This window comes from Triturus cristatus, chromosome 6 (assembly GCF_964204655.1).
Source record: "Triturus cristatus chromosome 6, aTriCri1.1, whole genome shotgun sequence".
Taxonomy (NCBI): Eukaryota; Metazoa; Chordata; class Amphibia; order Caudata; family Salamandridae; genus Triturus; species Triturus cristatus.
Window position 1 is genome coordinate 1,913,528,377 of NC_140589.1, and position 17,043 is coordinate 1,913,545,419.

A 17,043-nucleotide genomic window follows, 5' to 3' on the forward strand; every position below is an offset into this window, starting at 1 on the left:
GTTACATAAGAGAGAGGACAAGAAGGTGTAGGAGTCACATGTCATCCATACAGGTAGGCAGGATAGTTTAAGGGTGCTTGGTCAGGAGAATCAGAAACCTAGAATTTAAAACCTAGCACCATGGATGGGGGGGTTCTCTTTATTAATAAGAATTGATTTCTACCCAAATTAACCCATTTTGCCACATTAGGATAATGAAAAACTGGGGGGGAATCATAACGCCCTAGCCCAGTTTGCGCGCATCTTTGCTAACAGTTACTTGCTCACTGTTCCACATTAGGATTTTAACTCATAAAGAGTTATCAACAATATGGTCTCTCTGACAAAAGTGTGACCCACTGACCTATTTACATTACATTATACGCACTTTGTGAGCTGCACGTTCTTTGCAGCAAGCATAGTAACCCTCTGCGCTACCTTAGGATGAGTAGAAACTTCCATTACACAAAACTTTGATCTCTCCCTCTCTCTCTCTAAGGAAGTGCATTAATCACTGCAGTCAAAATTTAATGGTGGCTGAAAATTTCTAGGAGTCCAGGAAAGAAGCAGGTGCTTTTAAAATCATCATATTAGGGCCCCCTACACGAAGTCAGCAGCCGGTGCGGTGGCACCGGTCGCACCGCCCTCGAGCCGGCCCTCAGCACGAGGAGTGGGGTACAGGGGGATATGAGGCAGTGGGGACTGGGGTGCAGGGGGATATGAGGCAGTGAAACACAGGGTCGGGACGTCCTGCCAGACATGATAGGGTGCATACTGGCAGATAGATATGTTATTGACACAAGTCTGTGTACGTTTTAGTGGGATCTGAAATCCGGTCTATGCTGCAACCTCAGTTTTTGACTTGGGAGAATAATACATCGACCCCCCCCCCCCCCCCCGAACTTCATTCAGAAGACCCCTTGCTCTCAGGCTACAGAGTGTTCAGGGCCGGCTTTAGCGCTGGTGGCGCCCTGTGCAACAAAGTTTGTTGGCGCCCCCCACGGGCGCTCCCCACAGACTCCCACACTACTACCCTTTAACAGTACAGTACCCCCTCAAGTCTCCATAACCACTCTCTCTCAGATGTATTTAATAGTGCCACCTGTACCAGTTTAGGGTGTCAGAGCACTTTACATCGCAAACACTACTCAGATGCAATCAATCATAGGTGTGTAAATCAGTGTATAGGAAATGTTACATAATACAGAGGACTACAAGGTGTAGGAGTTGCATGTCATCCATACTGGTAGGCAGTATAGTTTAAGAGTGCTTGGTCTGGAGAAGCACAGACTCAGAAAGTAAATCAGAACCCGATGGTTGGAGGTTACATTTCATAATGATGATTTTTTTTTACCGAAAGGATCTCTCTGACAAAATCACTGACCTATTTAAACTATATGCATTTTGTGATCTGCATGGTACACATTCTTTGCAGCACACACATTAACCCTCTGTGATACATAAAATGAGTTAAAAATACCACTTGACAAAACTCCTTTTCTCTCCAGGAAGAACATTAATCACCAAGTTATCTTGACATTTTTATTTTTGTATGACAATTCCGGAGGCCGGCAATGCAGCAGGTGCTTTTAAAACCATAAAATACTTCCAAATAGGCGCCCCCTCGAAGAGTCAGCACCCAGTGCGGTGGCACCGGTTGCACCGCCCTAAAGCCGGCCCTTAGAGTGTTAAAAGGAGGTCTTTGTGTCCAGACCTAACCACTCGTGCTTGTGGCGCGCAGCTCAAACCGGCCATTGTCATTCTGTTTGTGGCAATCAGCCGCAGACAGAATGACAATGGGCGGGAGGGGCAGCGAGGAGGAGTGCAAGGAGCCCCATCAGGGAGTTGAGGCCTCTGGCAGGGAACACCTCTGCTCCCTGCAGGGCCCACGTAATCCCGGACAAAAGGCGTCCGTAAAAGCATAAGTGGCCACAGGGGGGGCAAGGAGGAGCGTCCAGGGGGGGGGCAAGCGCCCCTCCTTGCCCCCCCTGCGGACGGCCATGCCTGGACAGGAGGGTTAAAAACAAAGCAGGTCCTGCTCTCGTACTGTCTCTTTAACTGCAATTATAACAGTCTTTAGGTGCCCGGTGCCCACGTCTATTACTTCAAACATTACACTTCGGCTAGGAACACGCAGCTGCAAACTGCACGCAGTACAAACACAGCACCTCCGGGTGAAAGTAATGCGAGTGTGTGTCTGCCACCCACAACTCACCTGCAGCAGATCACACGGCGCCCTCAGTTCACACAGTACTTAAACATGATAATTGGAGGGTCTGTGTCTGCCACCCCCACAACTCCCCTACAGCACACGGCGCGCTCTCCTCACGCAGCACTTCGGGGTGAAAATAACTCGCCAGTCTGTATCTGCCACCCCACAACTCACCTTCAGCAGATCACACGGCGCGCTCTCCTCACGCAGCACTTCGGGGTGAAAATAACTCGCCAGCCTGTGTCTGCCACCCCACAACTCACCTTCAGCAGATCACACGGCGCGCTCTCCTCACGCAGCACTTCGGGGTGAAAATAACTCGCCAGCCTGTGTCTCCCACAGCAGATCTCACGGCGCCCTCAGTTCACGCAGCACTGCCGGGTGAAAATAATCGGAGTGTCTGCCATCTACCCCCGCCATTACCAGTGACGTCAGCAGTGAGTCATGGTGGGTGGGGGCGTGGGTGTTGTCAGCCGGGCACAGTTCCTGAACACCCTCCTGTCACCCCCAGCTGAAGGACAGAGTAGGGTGACCAACCGTCCGTAAATTTCACGGACAGTCCGTAATTTCGGCCGTCTGTCCGTTGTCCGTGAAGGATTCTTTAACGGACGCCATTTGTCCGTAATTTTAACCGGGCACCGACCGCACCACCCTAAAGCCGGCACAGCTTCCACCCACCACCCTTCTTGACTCCGATGCAGTACCAAAGCTCAGATACCCAGCAGAGGCACAGCGGGATGGCAGCCCTCACACCTTCAGCCCTTGATGAGCTGTTAAGAGGTGCTTGAAGGTGACTGAGAGGGAGGGGCTGCAGCTTCAGGAGAAGGGGCATCTATTCAGATGCAAACAGCCCTGAATGCGTCATGTCTCTGCAATTTAGAGGGGCCTCACACATTCCCTTTCTGCCCAGGGCCCCAAACATCCTAGGACCGGCCCTGATTACACCAAGGCAGCACATGGTTCTCTTCACAGAGTTTATTACTGTCACCAAATTGTAAGCAAACCTCGGTTCTTCAAACATGCAGTATGTAATGTAATAAAATAAAGAAATGGCACAATCGCACCCACACTGATTAACAAAGTATGGAGGACAATCAGTTAAATCAGCTCTCTTGGAGTATCTCCTTTAAGTACTGTACATCACAGTGGGGATGGCAAAACTAACATTTTGGAAAGTGAGCTAGGAGGGGGTGAGGAGGTCTACCCCACCCTGGAAGAGACCAAGATGATACTAGAATACTGCATGTCCACCCCTGTGCCCACCCTGGTGGATCCTGTTCCCCCTCCTGTGATGGCTCCTGCCCCCCACCCCCAGTGATGGCTCCTGTCCCATGTGGTGGCTGCTGCCCCCCCCCCCCCCGCCTGTGATGGCTACTGTCCCCCCTGTGGTGGATCGTGTCTCTGCCCTGGGTGGCTTCTGTCCCAGTCCTGGAATGGCTCCTGCAGCGAGGGTGAAGTTCTTGATGGGCCTCTTCTCAAAAAGGCTCAGCTCAAATTAATATGAAAAGGTGGGCGAGTGAGTAAGTGAAGGGATGGGTGGATGGCTGGATGAATTAGTGAAAGGGTGAATGGATGAATGAAAGATTGAATAGATGGATAATGAGAGAGGATGGATTGATGAGTGAGTGGAAGGATGGATGAGAGAAAAGGTAAATAGCTGGATGTATGGGTGGAAGGGTAGCTGGATGGGTAAAAGGGTGGACGGATGAGTGAAAGGATGGATGAGTGAAAAGGTGGATGATGAGTGAGTGGGTGGATGGATGAGTGAAATGATGGATGGATTGATGAATTGATAAGTGCAGGGTGAATGGATGGACGGATGAGTGAAAGGGTGGATGTAAGGATGGATGAGTGAGTGAAAGGGAGGGTAGATGGACAAAAGTATGAATAGATGAGTAAAGGAGTGAAAGGATACATGGATGAGAGAAAGGCTGGATGAGTAGATGGGTGGGTGGATGGATGGAAGGAAGGATGGCTAAGTGAAAGGGTCGATGGAAAGAGAAAGGGAGGATGGATGGATGGATGACTGAAAGGGTGGATAGGTGAAAGGATGAGTGACTGGGTGGATGGATGGATGAGTAAGTGAAAGGATGGCTGGATGGGTGAAAGGGTAAATGGCTGGATGGATGAGTGAATGGATGGGTAGAAGAGTGGATGGATGAGTGTACATATGGATAGGGTGAAAGGGTGGATGGATGGATAATGGATAGATGAGTGAAAGGATGGATGAAGGGATGGATGAGTGAAATGATAGATGGAAGGATACATGATGGATGGATACATGATGGATAGGTTTGCAAACGGTTGAATATGTTTGGATATGGCTGGGCTTACTTATATACTATTGCGCGGCCTCCTCTGATGTGTCTGTAAAACTTACCTATTTTCCTGAAGTTTTGTCCTGAATTTTGACCTCCTGTCCTGAATTTGTGTCCTGAATTTTGACCCTTTGTCCTGAATTTTTACACTCACCGTCCTGAATTTGCACCAATGCCAGTTGGTCACCCTAGGACAGAGAGTTGATGTTTAACGACAGGCGGTGTATGGACACAGCGCCCTTCGGACACGCACAGGCTCAATGCCAGGGGCGTAACACAGGCCCCCGCATCCCCCGCGGTGAGGGGGGGCCGAGCTGCAGGGGCCCCTCAGCACAGTACTCAACCCTGCGCGCTCCGGATTAAATCCGGAGCGGGCCCCCTCTGTGTACATTGCAGGGGGCCCCTTAAACTTTCGTTACGCCACTGCTCAGTGCAGCCAGAGAAGGCGGGGTTTGTATGTTGATGACACTCCTTGGAGATAAGTAAGGTATATATGTAATGTTGGTCTGTGGAGGGGGGGGGGCAATACCTGTTGCAAGGATCACTCTCACGCTGGTTCGTGGTGCACGTTCTTTATTTGTATACTGTACGGGAGCGCCGGAGCGGAGCTCCTTACACTTTCAAATCGGCGCTCTAATGCCGCTGTAAATGGCCGCTGCCGGACGTCCACTGACGTCACGCAGTGCGCGTCCCAAAAGCTAGACCCCTACACCACATCTCCCCCTTTATAACACTTCATAACCTAACACCCCCCTTGGAACATATACAGTCTTACTTGTTGTCCATGCTGAACTCCCCGAACCTCCGGGGCAGTATGACTCTCCTTCCGCGCCGTGTCCACTTACTGCCTTCGCCAACCTTCGGAGTGGTGGCGACACCTCCTGGACTGGGTGCCTCTTCCCTGCTCCCTAGTCCTGCGTCTCTCCACTCTTCTAGCTCTGTCCCCTCCTGGGTGTTGGGCGCCTGACCAATCATTTCTTCACTCGCTCTGTGTCCTGTTCCCACCCGGGGACTTCTTTCTTCTCCTCCCTGGGGACTCTCCCGTTCTGCCTCCGGGCTCCTCCTTGCGCTGGGTGTTCCTGTGTGGTCTGACTCCTCATTGTCTTCCTCCCGTTCGTAGGTGTACATCTCGCCATACGGTCTTGGGACCATATCTTCCCGTCGCTGAGAAGAGCTGATCTTGAGTACGATTCCATCACTTGGAACGGGGGGGGTGAACTTACTGTCTCCTTTCTTCCTCTGGATAGGAAGTTTAACTCTTACCCATTCGCCCTTCTCGAGTGCGACCTCTTTGGTGTTATGCTTCTGATCATAATGTTCCGTGTACGCTGTCTGCGCTTTTTCCCAATTCTTGCGCACTACGGCTGGGGACCAGTGGCTTTGCACCGTAAGGCGTTTCCAGGCCACGTTGTCCTTAGTGAAGGGTTCCCTTCCTCTCAACACTCGGAACGGACTGTACCCTGTGGTGGTGGGCGTTATCCGATAGGCCCACATCAGCCGCTTAAACTCCTTCTCCCAGTTGACGTCAGCAGTGAGTCATGGTGGGGGGGGGGCGTGGGTGTTGTCAGCCGGGCACAGTTCCTGAACACCCTCCAGTCACCCCCAGCTGAAGGACAGAGAGTTGATGTTTAACGACAGGCGGTGTATGGACACAGCCCCCTTCGGACACGCACAGGCTCAATGCCAAGAGCGTAACACAGGCCCCCGCTTCCCCCGCGGTGGTGGTGGGGGCAAGCTGCAGGGGTCCCCCTCAGCACAGTACTCAACCCTGCGCGCTCCGGATTAAATCCGGAGCGGGCTCCCTCTGTGTACATTGCAGGGGGCCCCTTAAACTTTCGTTACGCCACTGCTCAGTGCAGCCAGAGAAGGCGGGGTTTGTATGTTGATGACACTCCTTGGAGATAAGTAAGGTATATATGTAATGTTGGTCTGCGGTGGGGGGGGGCAATACCTGTTGCAAGGATCACTCTCACGCTGGTTCGTGGTGCACGTTCTTTATTTGTATACTATACGGGAGCGCCGGAGCGGAGCTCCTTACACTTTCAAATCGGCGCTCTAATGCCGCTGTAAATGGCCGCTGCCGGACGTCCACTGACGTCACGCAGTGCGCGTCCCAAAAGCTAGACCGCTACACCACATCTCCCCCTTTATAACACTTCATAACCTAACACCCCCCTTGGAACATATACAGTCTTACTTGTTGTCCATGCTGAACTCCCCGAACCTCCGGGGCAGTATGACTCTCCTTCCGCGCCGTGTCCACTTACTGCCTTCGCCAACCTTCGGAGTGGTGGCGACACCTCCTGGACTGGGTGCCTCTTCCCTGCTCCCTAGTCCTGCGTCTCTCCACTCTTCTAGCTCTGTCCCCTCCTGGGTGTTGGGCGCCTGACCACTCATTTCTTCACTCACTCTGTGTCCTGTTCCCACCCGGGGACTTTCTTCTCCTCCCTGGGGACTCTCCAGTTCTGCCTCCGGGCTCCTCCTTGCACTGGGTGTTCCTGTGTGGTCTGACTCCTCATTTGTCTTCCTCCCGTCCGTAGGTGTACATCTCGCCATACGGTCTTGGGACCATATCTTCCCGTCGCTGAGAAGAGCTGATCTTGAGTACGATTCCATCACTTGGAACGGGGGGGTGAACTTACTGTCTCCTTTATTCCTCTGGATAGGAAGTTTAACTCTTACCCATTCGCCCTTCTCGAGTGCGACCTCTTTGGTGTTATGCTTCTGATCATAATGTTCCGTGTACGCTGTCTGCGCTTTTTCCCAATTCTTGCGCACTACGGCTGGGGACCAGTGGCTTTGCACCGTAAGGCGTTTCCAGGCCACGTTGTCCTTAGTGAAGGGTTCTCTTCCTCTCAACACTCGGAACGGACTGTACCCTGTGGTGGTGGACGTTATCCGATAGGCCCACATCAGCCGCTTAAGCTCCTTCTCCCAGTTGCTACCTTGGCTGATCGCTGCCTGCACCGACCCCATGATCACCCGGTTAAATCTTTCCGCCGCTCCATTCCCTGCGGGGTGGTATATCGGGGTGTGTCGTACTGCGATACCATTCCTGTCCATGAAGGTTTCCCACTTACTTGATGTAAATTGCGGGCCATTGTCACTCAGGATCCCTTCTCTTATGAAGACATCCGTCAGGAATTCTAGTATTGTTTCTGTTTCCGCGTTGTCCGCTACGTGGACCTCCGGCCACTTGGAGTAGCTATCGATCACCACTGTGATGTATTTCTGGATGTCATTCGTGTCCAGTATTGGTCCCAGGATGTCGATGGAAATCTCTTCCCATGGGTTTTCCGGACATTCATGTCGCCCCAGGGGCGGCCGTAACACTTTTTGGGTCTTGTCCGCGTTGCTACATTGCTCGCATTCTCGTACGTGGCGTTCTACTGCCATGTCCATCCCCGGCCACCAATAGTCTTCTTTAGCTCTCCATTTAGTCTTCACTATTCCTAGATGGCCCTCATGTGTGATGGCTACAATGCGATGTCTCAACGAGAGCGGAGGGACTACTTTACTGCCGCGTAGCAGCAACCACGGTTTGTCTCCCACGGACAATTCTTCCCTTACTTCCCAATACTGTTTCAACTCTTCCTCCAGCAGTGTTTTCTCTGGCCACCTATTTGTTACATACGCTTTTATGGCACTCAGTTTCTCATCTTTTTCGTATTCAGTCTCCCATTCTTGGGCACTTATTGCTCTTTCATGATCACCAGTGAACGCTACAGCGTAGTCCTCCCATCCACCTTCATCCTGGACTTCCGAGACTTCTTTAGATGCTGCTCTACTCAAGAAGTCCGCCACTTTGTTCTTGTGTCCTGGTAGATATTCCACATCGTAGACATAGTCCAGTAGCCTTAGCGTCATCTTCGCAATTCGTGGGGTAGCATGTTCATGCCCGCAGGATGTGAGGACCTTCACCAACGGCTTGTGGTCTGTGCGCAACAGGAACCTTCCACCCCACAGGAATTGTCGGAATCTCTCCATTGCCCACACCTCTGCAAGCATTTCCTTTTCAATGACACTAAATTTACTCTCATTCGGAGCTAGCGCTCGGGACGCGAAACTGATCATGGTGATCACCCCATCTGAGGTCCTTTGCGTGAGCACGGCCCCTAGTCCTCGGTCGCTGGCGTCCGTGGTTAACATGGTTTGTGCGTTTGGGTCGAATCCGTGTATGGGCACAGCCTCACTGATGTGTCTTTTCACCTCCTCAAATTCTTTTTGTTGTTCTACGGTCCATTGGAACTTGGATTTGTCCTTGAGAAGCGACCTTAATTGATGGGTCTTGGAGGCGAAGTGTGGTACAAACTTACTATAAAACTCCGCCATCCTTAGGAAAGTTCGGACGTCTTCTTTGTTCGTGGGTGTAGGGGCATCCTTAATTGCCGCGACGTTGGACGCTTTAGGTTCGATGCGGTGTTGACTTATCTCATGCCCTAAATACGTGACTTTGTTCATTCTGCACTTACATTTGTCCCATTGGGCAGTGAGTCCGTTCTGCCTTAACACGGTCAAGACTTCCACCAGTTTCCTGTTGTGATCCGCTTTAGAGGTGCCCATCACCAAGATGTCGTCCTGGAAGTATTGGATACCTGGTTTCTTGTGGAACAACCTGTGCATCAGTTTTTGAAAAACTGCTGCCGCCGAGGTAAGTCCGAACGGCATCCTCAGGAACTTGTAGCACCCGAACGGCGTGATGAACGACGTCAGATGGTTGCATGATCGATGTAAGGCAATCTGATGGTAGGCAGACGTCAAGTCTATAGTGGAGAACCACTGCGCCCCTTGGGTCTTGGCTAACATTTCGTTGATCCTGGGAAGCGGGAACTTGTCCACCACGATGTTCTCGTTAAGTTCCCTTAGATCAACACATAGCCTCACTTTCCCATTGGGTTTCTGTGCTACCACTAAGGGGGCCAACCATTCCGCGTTGTCGATCGCCTCTATCACGCCGTTGTCTTCCAACCTCTGCAGCTCTTCCTGTACTGCAGCCCTTGTTCGGAATGGAATGTTGCGTACTTTGTGGGACACCGGTTGGGCTCCCGCTCTGAGCTGGATCCTATGAGTAAACTTCGTCATGCGGCCAATGGAGTCCTTGAACACCTCCGGGAATTCCTCCTTCCATCGCTGAGCTTCATAGTCTGGTCCGTCCTCGGTCATGAGGACTTGTGTGTGTCCCCCTGGGTTCAGCTTCATTCCTAACTCTCCCTGGTCTCTCCAGCCCAGTACCGATGGTCCTTTTTACGCAACATACCGTTTCCCATCGCATGTTCTGCCCCTAAACTCGAAAGATAGCGGACAATATCCCACCATAGGTATGGGCTCCCCCGTGAACGTTACGGGATGAATGTCAGTGGGTCTCAAGTGATACTTCGTACTTGTTGCGAAATCTTCCTCCCATATCTTCCGTTGTATAATCGTGTAGGGTGACCCCGAGTCCGCTACCATGGTGACTCTTATGCCGCCGATCATCATTTCGCACTTTGGTTTCTTGTCCGCTGAGCTCTCTATGCCCAGTACTTGTTCTTCCACTATCAGGATCTCGTCGTCCTCTTCTTCGTTCTCTTCTTCGTCCTCTTTGCGTGCCCCTTGTGCCACGTACTTTATTTCCTGCCTCGGGGTCTTCCTTCTGCACACCTTTTCATAGTGGCCTATTAGCCCACAGTATGCGCATTTGGCGCAAAATGCCGGGCATCCCTTGTCACTGGCGGTATGTGTGCCGCTGCCACACCTGTAGCAGGCGTTCTTGCTCCACTGCCGGTGCCCTTGTGGTCTCGTAGTCCTGGCATTGAACCTTTTGTAGTTCCGTGTCCCTTGCTGCCACGCCGGTTGCTTGCTGTCCATGGTCTTCCGGTCTTCCACTTTGCACACCACTTGCACTGGGTGGCTTTCGCGTTTGGCCGCTTCCGCACACCTCCTGGTCAATTCCGCCTTCTTTACTAAGGCTACGACAGTCTTCAACGGTGCGTCGCCGTTCGTCCACAGTTTCTCTTGAATGGAGGAATTCACTGTATGCATGATGATTTGGTCTCTTATTAGATCTTCTTGTAAGGTTCCGAATTTACACGTTAGGGCCAACTTCTGTAGGGCCGCCACGTATTTATCGACCGATTCCCCTTTATTTTGTTTCCTATGGTAGAAGTTATACCGATCTATTGCTGTGCATACCACCGGGCGGTAATGGGTGTCTAGGTCTTCTATTGCGTGTTGGAACACATCATCGTCCGCTGCTGCTCTATCCTCCTTCACCAGGTCTTGGTATACTCTTTGCCCCGCTGGGCCCAAATGATGGAGGAGAATTTTCTTCCGCCACGTGCTCGCGAACGGAGCCTCGCCCTCTTCTTCCAGAGCTGAGAGGTAGTTTAGGAAGTACCTTTTCCAGTCCTCCCACGGCATTTCGGGCTCCCCTGCTTTTGCCAAGAAGGGCACCGGGTTTGTCAGCGAGAAGGTCAGTGAGGTAATCTTCTCACCGCCGCTGGCGCGCCTTCCTCTAGGTGTGGAAGTGTCTGGTGTCTCCGCCTCCTGGGCGTCCCTGCCCTTCTCGTCGTCCTCTTGGCTGGATTCCCCACTCTCCGTGGGACTTCCACTGACCTCCTCCAGGATGCTGGACACCTCTCTGCTCAGGGATTACAGCTTGCACCTGCCTCTCCTCCAGGGGGTGTAGGAACAGTTGCCATGGGTCCTCCCTGCCGGTGGCAGGAGCCTGGTGTGTCTGGCACGCAGTGTTCTCCAATCGCTGCTGTTGGCGCCTTCCCCGCGTCTCTGCCACGCTCCCGATGTCGTGCACGTGGTGTTTCCTGCTGGGCTCACTGCTCCCCATGTAGCCTGGGTCCAGAGTGTCTTCCACCCCTTCACCACCTCGTCGCCATTGTAATGTTGGTCTGTGGGGGGGAAAATACCTGGTTGCAGGGATCACTCTCACGCTGGTTCGTGGTGCACGTTCTTTATTTGTATACTGTACGGGAGCGCCGGAGCGGAGCTCCTTACACTTTCGAATCGGCGCTCTAATGCCGCTGTAAATGGCCGCTGCCGGACGTCCGCTGACGTCACGCAGTGCGCGTCCCAAAAGCTAGACCGCTACACCACAATATATATGTAAGGCGTGAGACAGGATTCGATCAGCAGCGAAAACAAAGGTCACATGAGGAGTAGACAAGAGTCCATAATAAGATTGAATAGAGCCTTCATCCTTGCTGGGGCCCCCGTTCCCGGGGGGAGGGACCTGGCGGCCAGTTAGGAGCCGGGGGTCCGAGCTGGGCCGTGAGCGCTGCTGTGGCCCCCCAGGCAGAAGGTAACACTCGGGGTCCCTGAGTCGAGTGCTTGCTGATGGGGGGTGCCATAGAGCCGATGCTGACACATGCTTTAGCCCTGCCTTTATCTGGCAGCGGTGAAAAGGGTCGGGGGGGCCCTTCTCTTCCCTCGTTAGGGGTCACTGGTAGGCTGACTTTACCTACACGGAACTTTGGGAGGCACAGACGAGGCTCTGAGGTGTGACGGAGGCATCGCACCTCAACTTTGGGAGGCCCAGACGAGGCTCTGGAGTGTGACGGAGACATCGCACCTCAACTTTGGAAGGCACAGACGAGGCTCTGCGGTGTGGCAGAGGCATCGCACCTCAACTTTGAAGGCGCAGACGATGCTCTGAGGTGTGACAGAGACATTGCACGTCAACTTTGGGAGGCAAAGACGAGGCTCTGAGGTATGACGGAGGTATCGCACATCAACTTTGAGAGGCACAGATGAGGCTCTGAGGTGTGGAGGAGACATCGCACCTCAACTTTGAGAGGCACAGACGAGGCTCTGTGGTGTGACGGAGGCATCGCACCTCACATGCTTTAGCTCTGCCTTTATCTGGCAGCGGTGGAAAGGGTCGGGGGGGGCCCTTCTCTTCCCTCGTTAGGGGTCACTGGTAGGCTGACTTTACCTACACGGAACTTTGGGAGGCACAGACGAGGCTCTGAGGTGTGGCGGAGGCATCGCACCTCAACTTTAGGAGGCCCAGACGAGGCTCTGAGGTGTGGTGGAGGCATCGCACCTCAACTTTGGGAGGCACAGACGAGGCTCTGAGGTGTGACAGAAGCACCGCACCTCAACTTTGGGAGGCCCAGACGAGGCTCTGAGGTGTGGTGGAGGCATTGCACCTCAACTTTAGGAGGCCCAGACGAGGCTCTGAGGTGTGGCAGAGACATCCCACCTCAACTTTGGGAGACACAGACGAGGCTCTGAGGTGTGATGGAGGCATCGCACCTCAACTTTAGAAGGCCCAGACGAGGCTCTGAGGTGTGGCGGAGGCATCGCACTTCAACTTTAGAAGGCCCAGACAAGGCTCTGAGGTGTGACAGAGGCATCACATCTCAACTTTGGAAGGCACAGACAAGGCTCTGAGGTGTGACAGAGGCAATGCACCTCAACTTTAGAAGGCACAGACGATGCTTTGAGGTGTGACAGAGACATTGCACCTCAACTTTGGGAGGCAAAGACGAGGCTCTGAGGTATGACGGAGGTATCGCACCTCAACTTTGAGAGACACAGATGAGGCTCTGAGGTGTGGAGGAGACATCGCACCTCAACTTTGAGAGGCACAGACGAGGCTCTGTGGTGTGACGGAGGCATCACACCTCAACTTTGGGAGGCACAGACAAGGCTCTGAGGTGTGACGGAGGCATCGCACCTCAACTTTGCGAGTGTGAGAAGTTGGCCTGGCATATGCTGTCCACTAGTTATAGGGGACACCTTGCACCAGTCCAATTTGACTCTTAAGGTGATAGGTTAAAAGACAACCTTTAAAGAAAGCTATCCTAGTGGTAGCTGTGGAGAGCAGCCTTCAGGCTAAGTCTTGAAGGAGTGTTAAGCTTATTGTTTTACCATAGATAACCTCTTGAATGACCAAATGAAAGAGTAGTCCACACAGGTATATATTCAAAATATATGTATTTATTCTAAGAACAAATCCCACTAGTCTCTTTATGAGGCTTGATGTAAAGATACAATTCAATAAAGCATTAATAGTTACAATAAATAGCACTGGAATCATAGGGCCCCAGGGGGGACCAAACCATATATTAAAAAAGTGGTATAAGAACCAAGACAATTCCGCAGACAGTGCCTAGGGCACTTAGGGTCGCTGGCCCCTTACGAAACCACTCAAGGTAGTGAGGAAGGGGACCCACGGGAGACAGGTGCAGTGTTTAAACTGCAGTCGGGATCTCTATTAAACCCTATAGAGAATGTCGCGGTTGGAAAGTGCAAGAATCTAGACACGTCTAGGAGGAGTTCGAGTTCAGGAGTTTTAAGTTAAGCTCTTGAAGGGCCCACACCCACGACAGTACCAAGGTACCACTGTTACCTGCCCCAGGGAAGCCGGGTGCATAGGTCGTTTTCGGTGTCGGGTCGCGATCTCGTTTTCAATGGAAAAACGTGAAGAACTGCTGCTAGCAAGAAGCGACGTCGATGTCGTGCAGGTTGAAGATGTAGATCTTGAAGAGAAGGACCTGAAAGCAGAGGGGACAGAGTCTGGGTCACGGCACAGTGACCAGGGGGCTCAGGAGAAAGAGCCCTTCAATGTCGGGTGCTTCCAGGTTGAAGATGGGTAGCTTGGAACAGCAGCCACGGGCTCCAGGAGGCATCAAGGATGGCCAGCTGCTGGAGGACGACTGTGCCACGAAGGATGAGGGTCGCTGCGATGTTAGTGTCCGGATTGGATCCACTAAGCCTTGGCAACCACAACCCATGCAAGAATCAAGAAACAGCTACTGGTGCAGACACACAAGGTCTGAGCGAGGTCTCAAGCGAGGAGACTGAAGAGCAGGCCTGGAGCAACCAGGATAACTCTTGAAAGTGAAGATTGACCTCTGCCAGGGCCCACCAGTCGCAAGACAAGGGACCGCGGGAGGCAGCAATTTGGCATGCGTAAAGATGCGCCCACGGGTCGCCGGAGCGGGCTAGGGCGTCGATCTTTGGCACAAATGATGCTGAGAGGTAGGCTCAATAATGGGCCAAAGCACAACTTCCCCCACATGTCGGGTTCGTGTTGCTGCGCAAGAGGTGGCTGGTATCCTGGGGTATTGGGGATCTCGGCACCCACAGGGTCCACGGTGCTCTGCTTTGCTGTGCACACTCACTGGCCTCTGGGATGCTTGGAAACCCACCTCAAGGTAGGCAGAAGTCTTCGTTGTCTGTAGGAGCAGCGGAGTGCCAACCGGGTCACTTGCAGTGTTTCAGGTGCCTGCCAAGCAGGGGGGTAACTCCTTTACCCCAAGGGAGATTCCTTCATTCAGCTGTGCGGCAGCAAGTCGAAGGTTCAAGTCTTTGAAGTCCAAGATTAATCTGAGGCTCTGGGGACCCTGCACCCACCTTTATCCAGAGATTAGGGGAGTGTCTAAATCAGAGCCCACCAATGAGAGTTCAGGCGGGAAAGGGTGGCTACACCCTCTCCCCTTTGTGTGTTTCCCACCAGGGCAGGGGACAGGATGCCCCTGAACCAGTTCCAGGTGGTGTATGCAGAAGTAGGCACTGGAGAAGCCTACGTGCAAGTCTGAAAGGCATCCTATGGTGCACCCACCCAGTTCCAATCCACATAGTCTGTCTGGGGAGGTGGGGACACCTCCCTGCAACACGATCCCTATTGTCCAGCTGCTGTGGCTGGAGTTCTGCCCAGCAACAGGCAGCTAGAGTCGTGTGGGTGGCGGGTAGCATCCATTTTGTATTACGTGTGCTCTTTTAAATTGGTGTCTTAAATCTGCTGCTTTTACCATATCACCCCTGTAGCAGAGGGGTATCATGCCCTCACTCCAATGGCGGGATTGTGGGTATGATTCCAACATGTTTGACACCAAACACGACATGGTTCTGTGCAGCGACTCTCATGTTATCACGCTATCGCGATTACTTATAATGCGGTTAAGAGTATATGGTATGGCTGCACTACAAACAACCTCACACTAGTTTTAACGAAAGTTGCAGAGGGGCCCTACTCAGGTAGGGGTTCCCCCTCACACATATCTCAGCACCCTGCCTTGTAGGATTAGCAAGGCCTGCTTTAGGGGTGACCTATGAGGATATATGTGTTGAAATTAGTGGGATACAGGGTACCTATATCCCTGTAAGGGGTGCAAGCACCACCTTAACCAGACTACAGTAGTGGTCTGGTGGTGTCAGTTTGTATGGCTGTCCCAGGGGTGGCACAATAAGTGCTTCAGCCCCTGGTAGGCCTCTGAGGGAGTTACACAATTTATTTTACTCCAACTGACCATCCGATGGTCGGTATCGATACACGTAGATGTGAAGGAACAGGTGAGGGAAACTTTTAACTTCACCATTAGGTGAGCAAGGAAGCAATTCCTTTTGGTTTAGGTACCCTCACACACCCTAGTGGTGTCATGCTTCATCATCGGGTCACCCCGACGCCTAAAAGTCGGGGTGGGCTCAACCACAATGTTGGGAGCTCTTTGAAGATATTACAGACCAGGGAGGCTAGAAGATAAAAAACCTCAGGCAGATCCCCAGTTTCCCTTTATTATTGGGTCTGTCTGGGTTAATTAAAATTACTAAAAAGGGGGTCTTTATAGGAGTATTATGGTCCTAGGACCCTTGTGCCGACATGTTTCAGTCCGTATATGGCCGTAAAGGTCCAGGACTTTCTTCAGGGCCAAAGAGGCCACCCTGGATTACAGAGGAGGGAGGTCCCTATCCTGTTTTTTTGAAACAAGGGCAGAGTATCTGCTCCTTGTATGAGCGACTGATTAATTAATCTTTCGAGCGTTGAAATTCCATCTGTGAATGTGCACAAGGAGAGTATTTCCTTTTTGGACGTTACATTTACAGCCAAAGAAGGGACCCTTGAAAGCTCCCTGTATACTAAACCTACAGATAGGAACAGCCTGTTAAGATTTGATAGTGCCCACCCGCGGTCCTTAAGAGAGAATCTCCCAGTAGGACAGTTCTTGAGGATACGCAGAAACTGTTCCAACCTCCAGACATATAAAAAAGAGGCAGCTGTCCTTACGAATAAACTCAAACAAAAGATGTACCCCAATAAAATCATAGAAAGAGCTAACAAAAGAGCACGGAACACCCCACGAGAAGCTCTTTTAGAAATACACATAAAAGAACAACCGGACCAACTTATATGTGTAACCACGTATAACTCCTCATCTAATGATTTGAAGAAAATTAAAAACAAAAAATGGTCAATTTTAACATCCAACAAACTATCATTTGAGAAACCGATGTTCCCATTCAGAAAAAATTCGAGTTTGAGAAACGCCCTAGTACATACCAACACATTTACATCAAGATCCAAGAATCAGATGACACTATGGGGAACACCGCCTGTTATGGGACACTACCCGTGCGGATCATGTGTGGCCTGCCCTTTCACAGAACACACTAAAACATTGGAGTTAGGCTTACAATCACCATGGGAACAGAGGTCACACACTAATTGTAACTCTGAATCTGTAATTTACATGATTAAATGCCCGTGTGATTTGATGTACATAGAGATGACTAGTCGTAAGGTCAAAGTTCGCA

The 17,043-nt window shown here is 51.8% G+C and overlaps 1 protein-coding gene across 1 annotated transcript in view; it reads right to left on the reverse strand.

Annotated features, from left to right (window-relative positions):
- The window catches only part of LOC146822439 (uncharacterized), a 486,581-nt gene that overhangs the window by 19,295 nt on the left and 450,243 nt on the right, over positions 1-17,043 (reverse strand). The window contains exon 3 of the mRNA XM_085613550.1: positions 829-840. Coding sequence (XP_085469676.1) covers positions 829-840 — 12 coding nt within the window. The remainder of the gene's footprint in view (positions 1-828; positions 841-17,043) is intronic.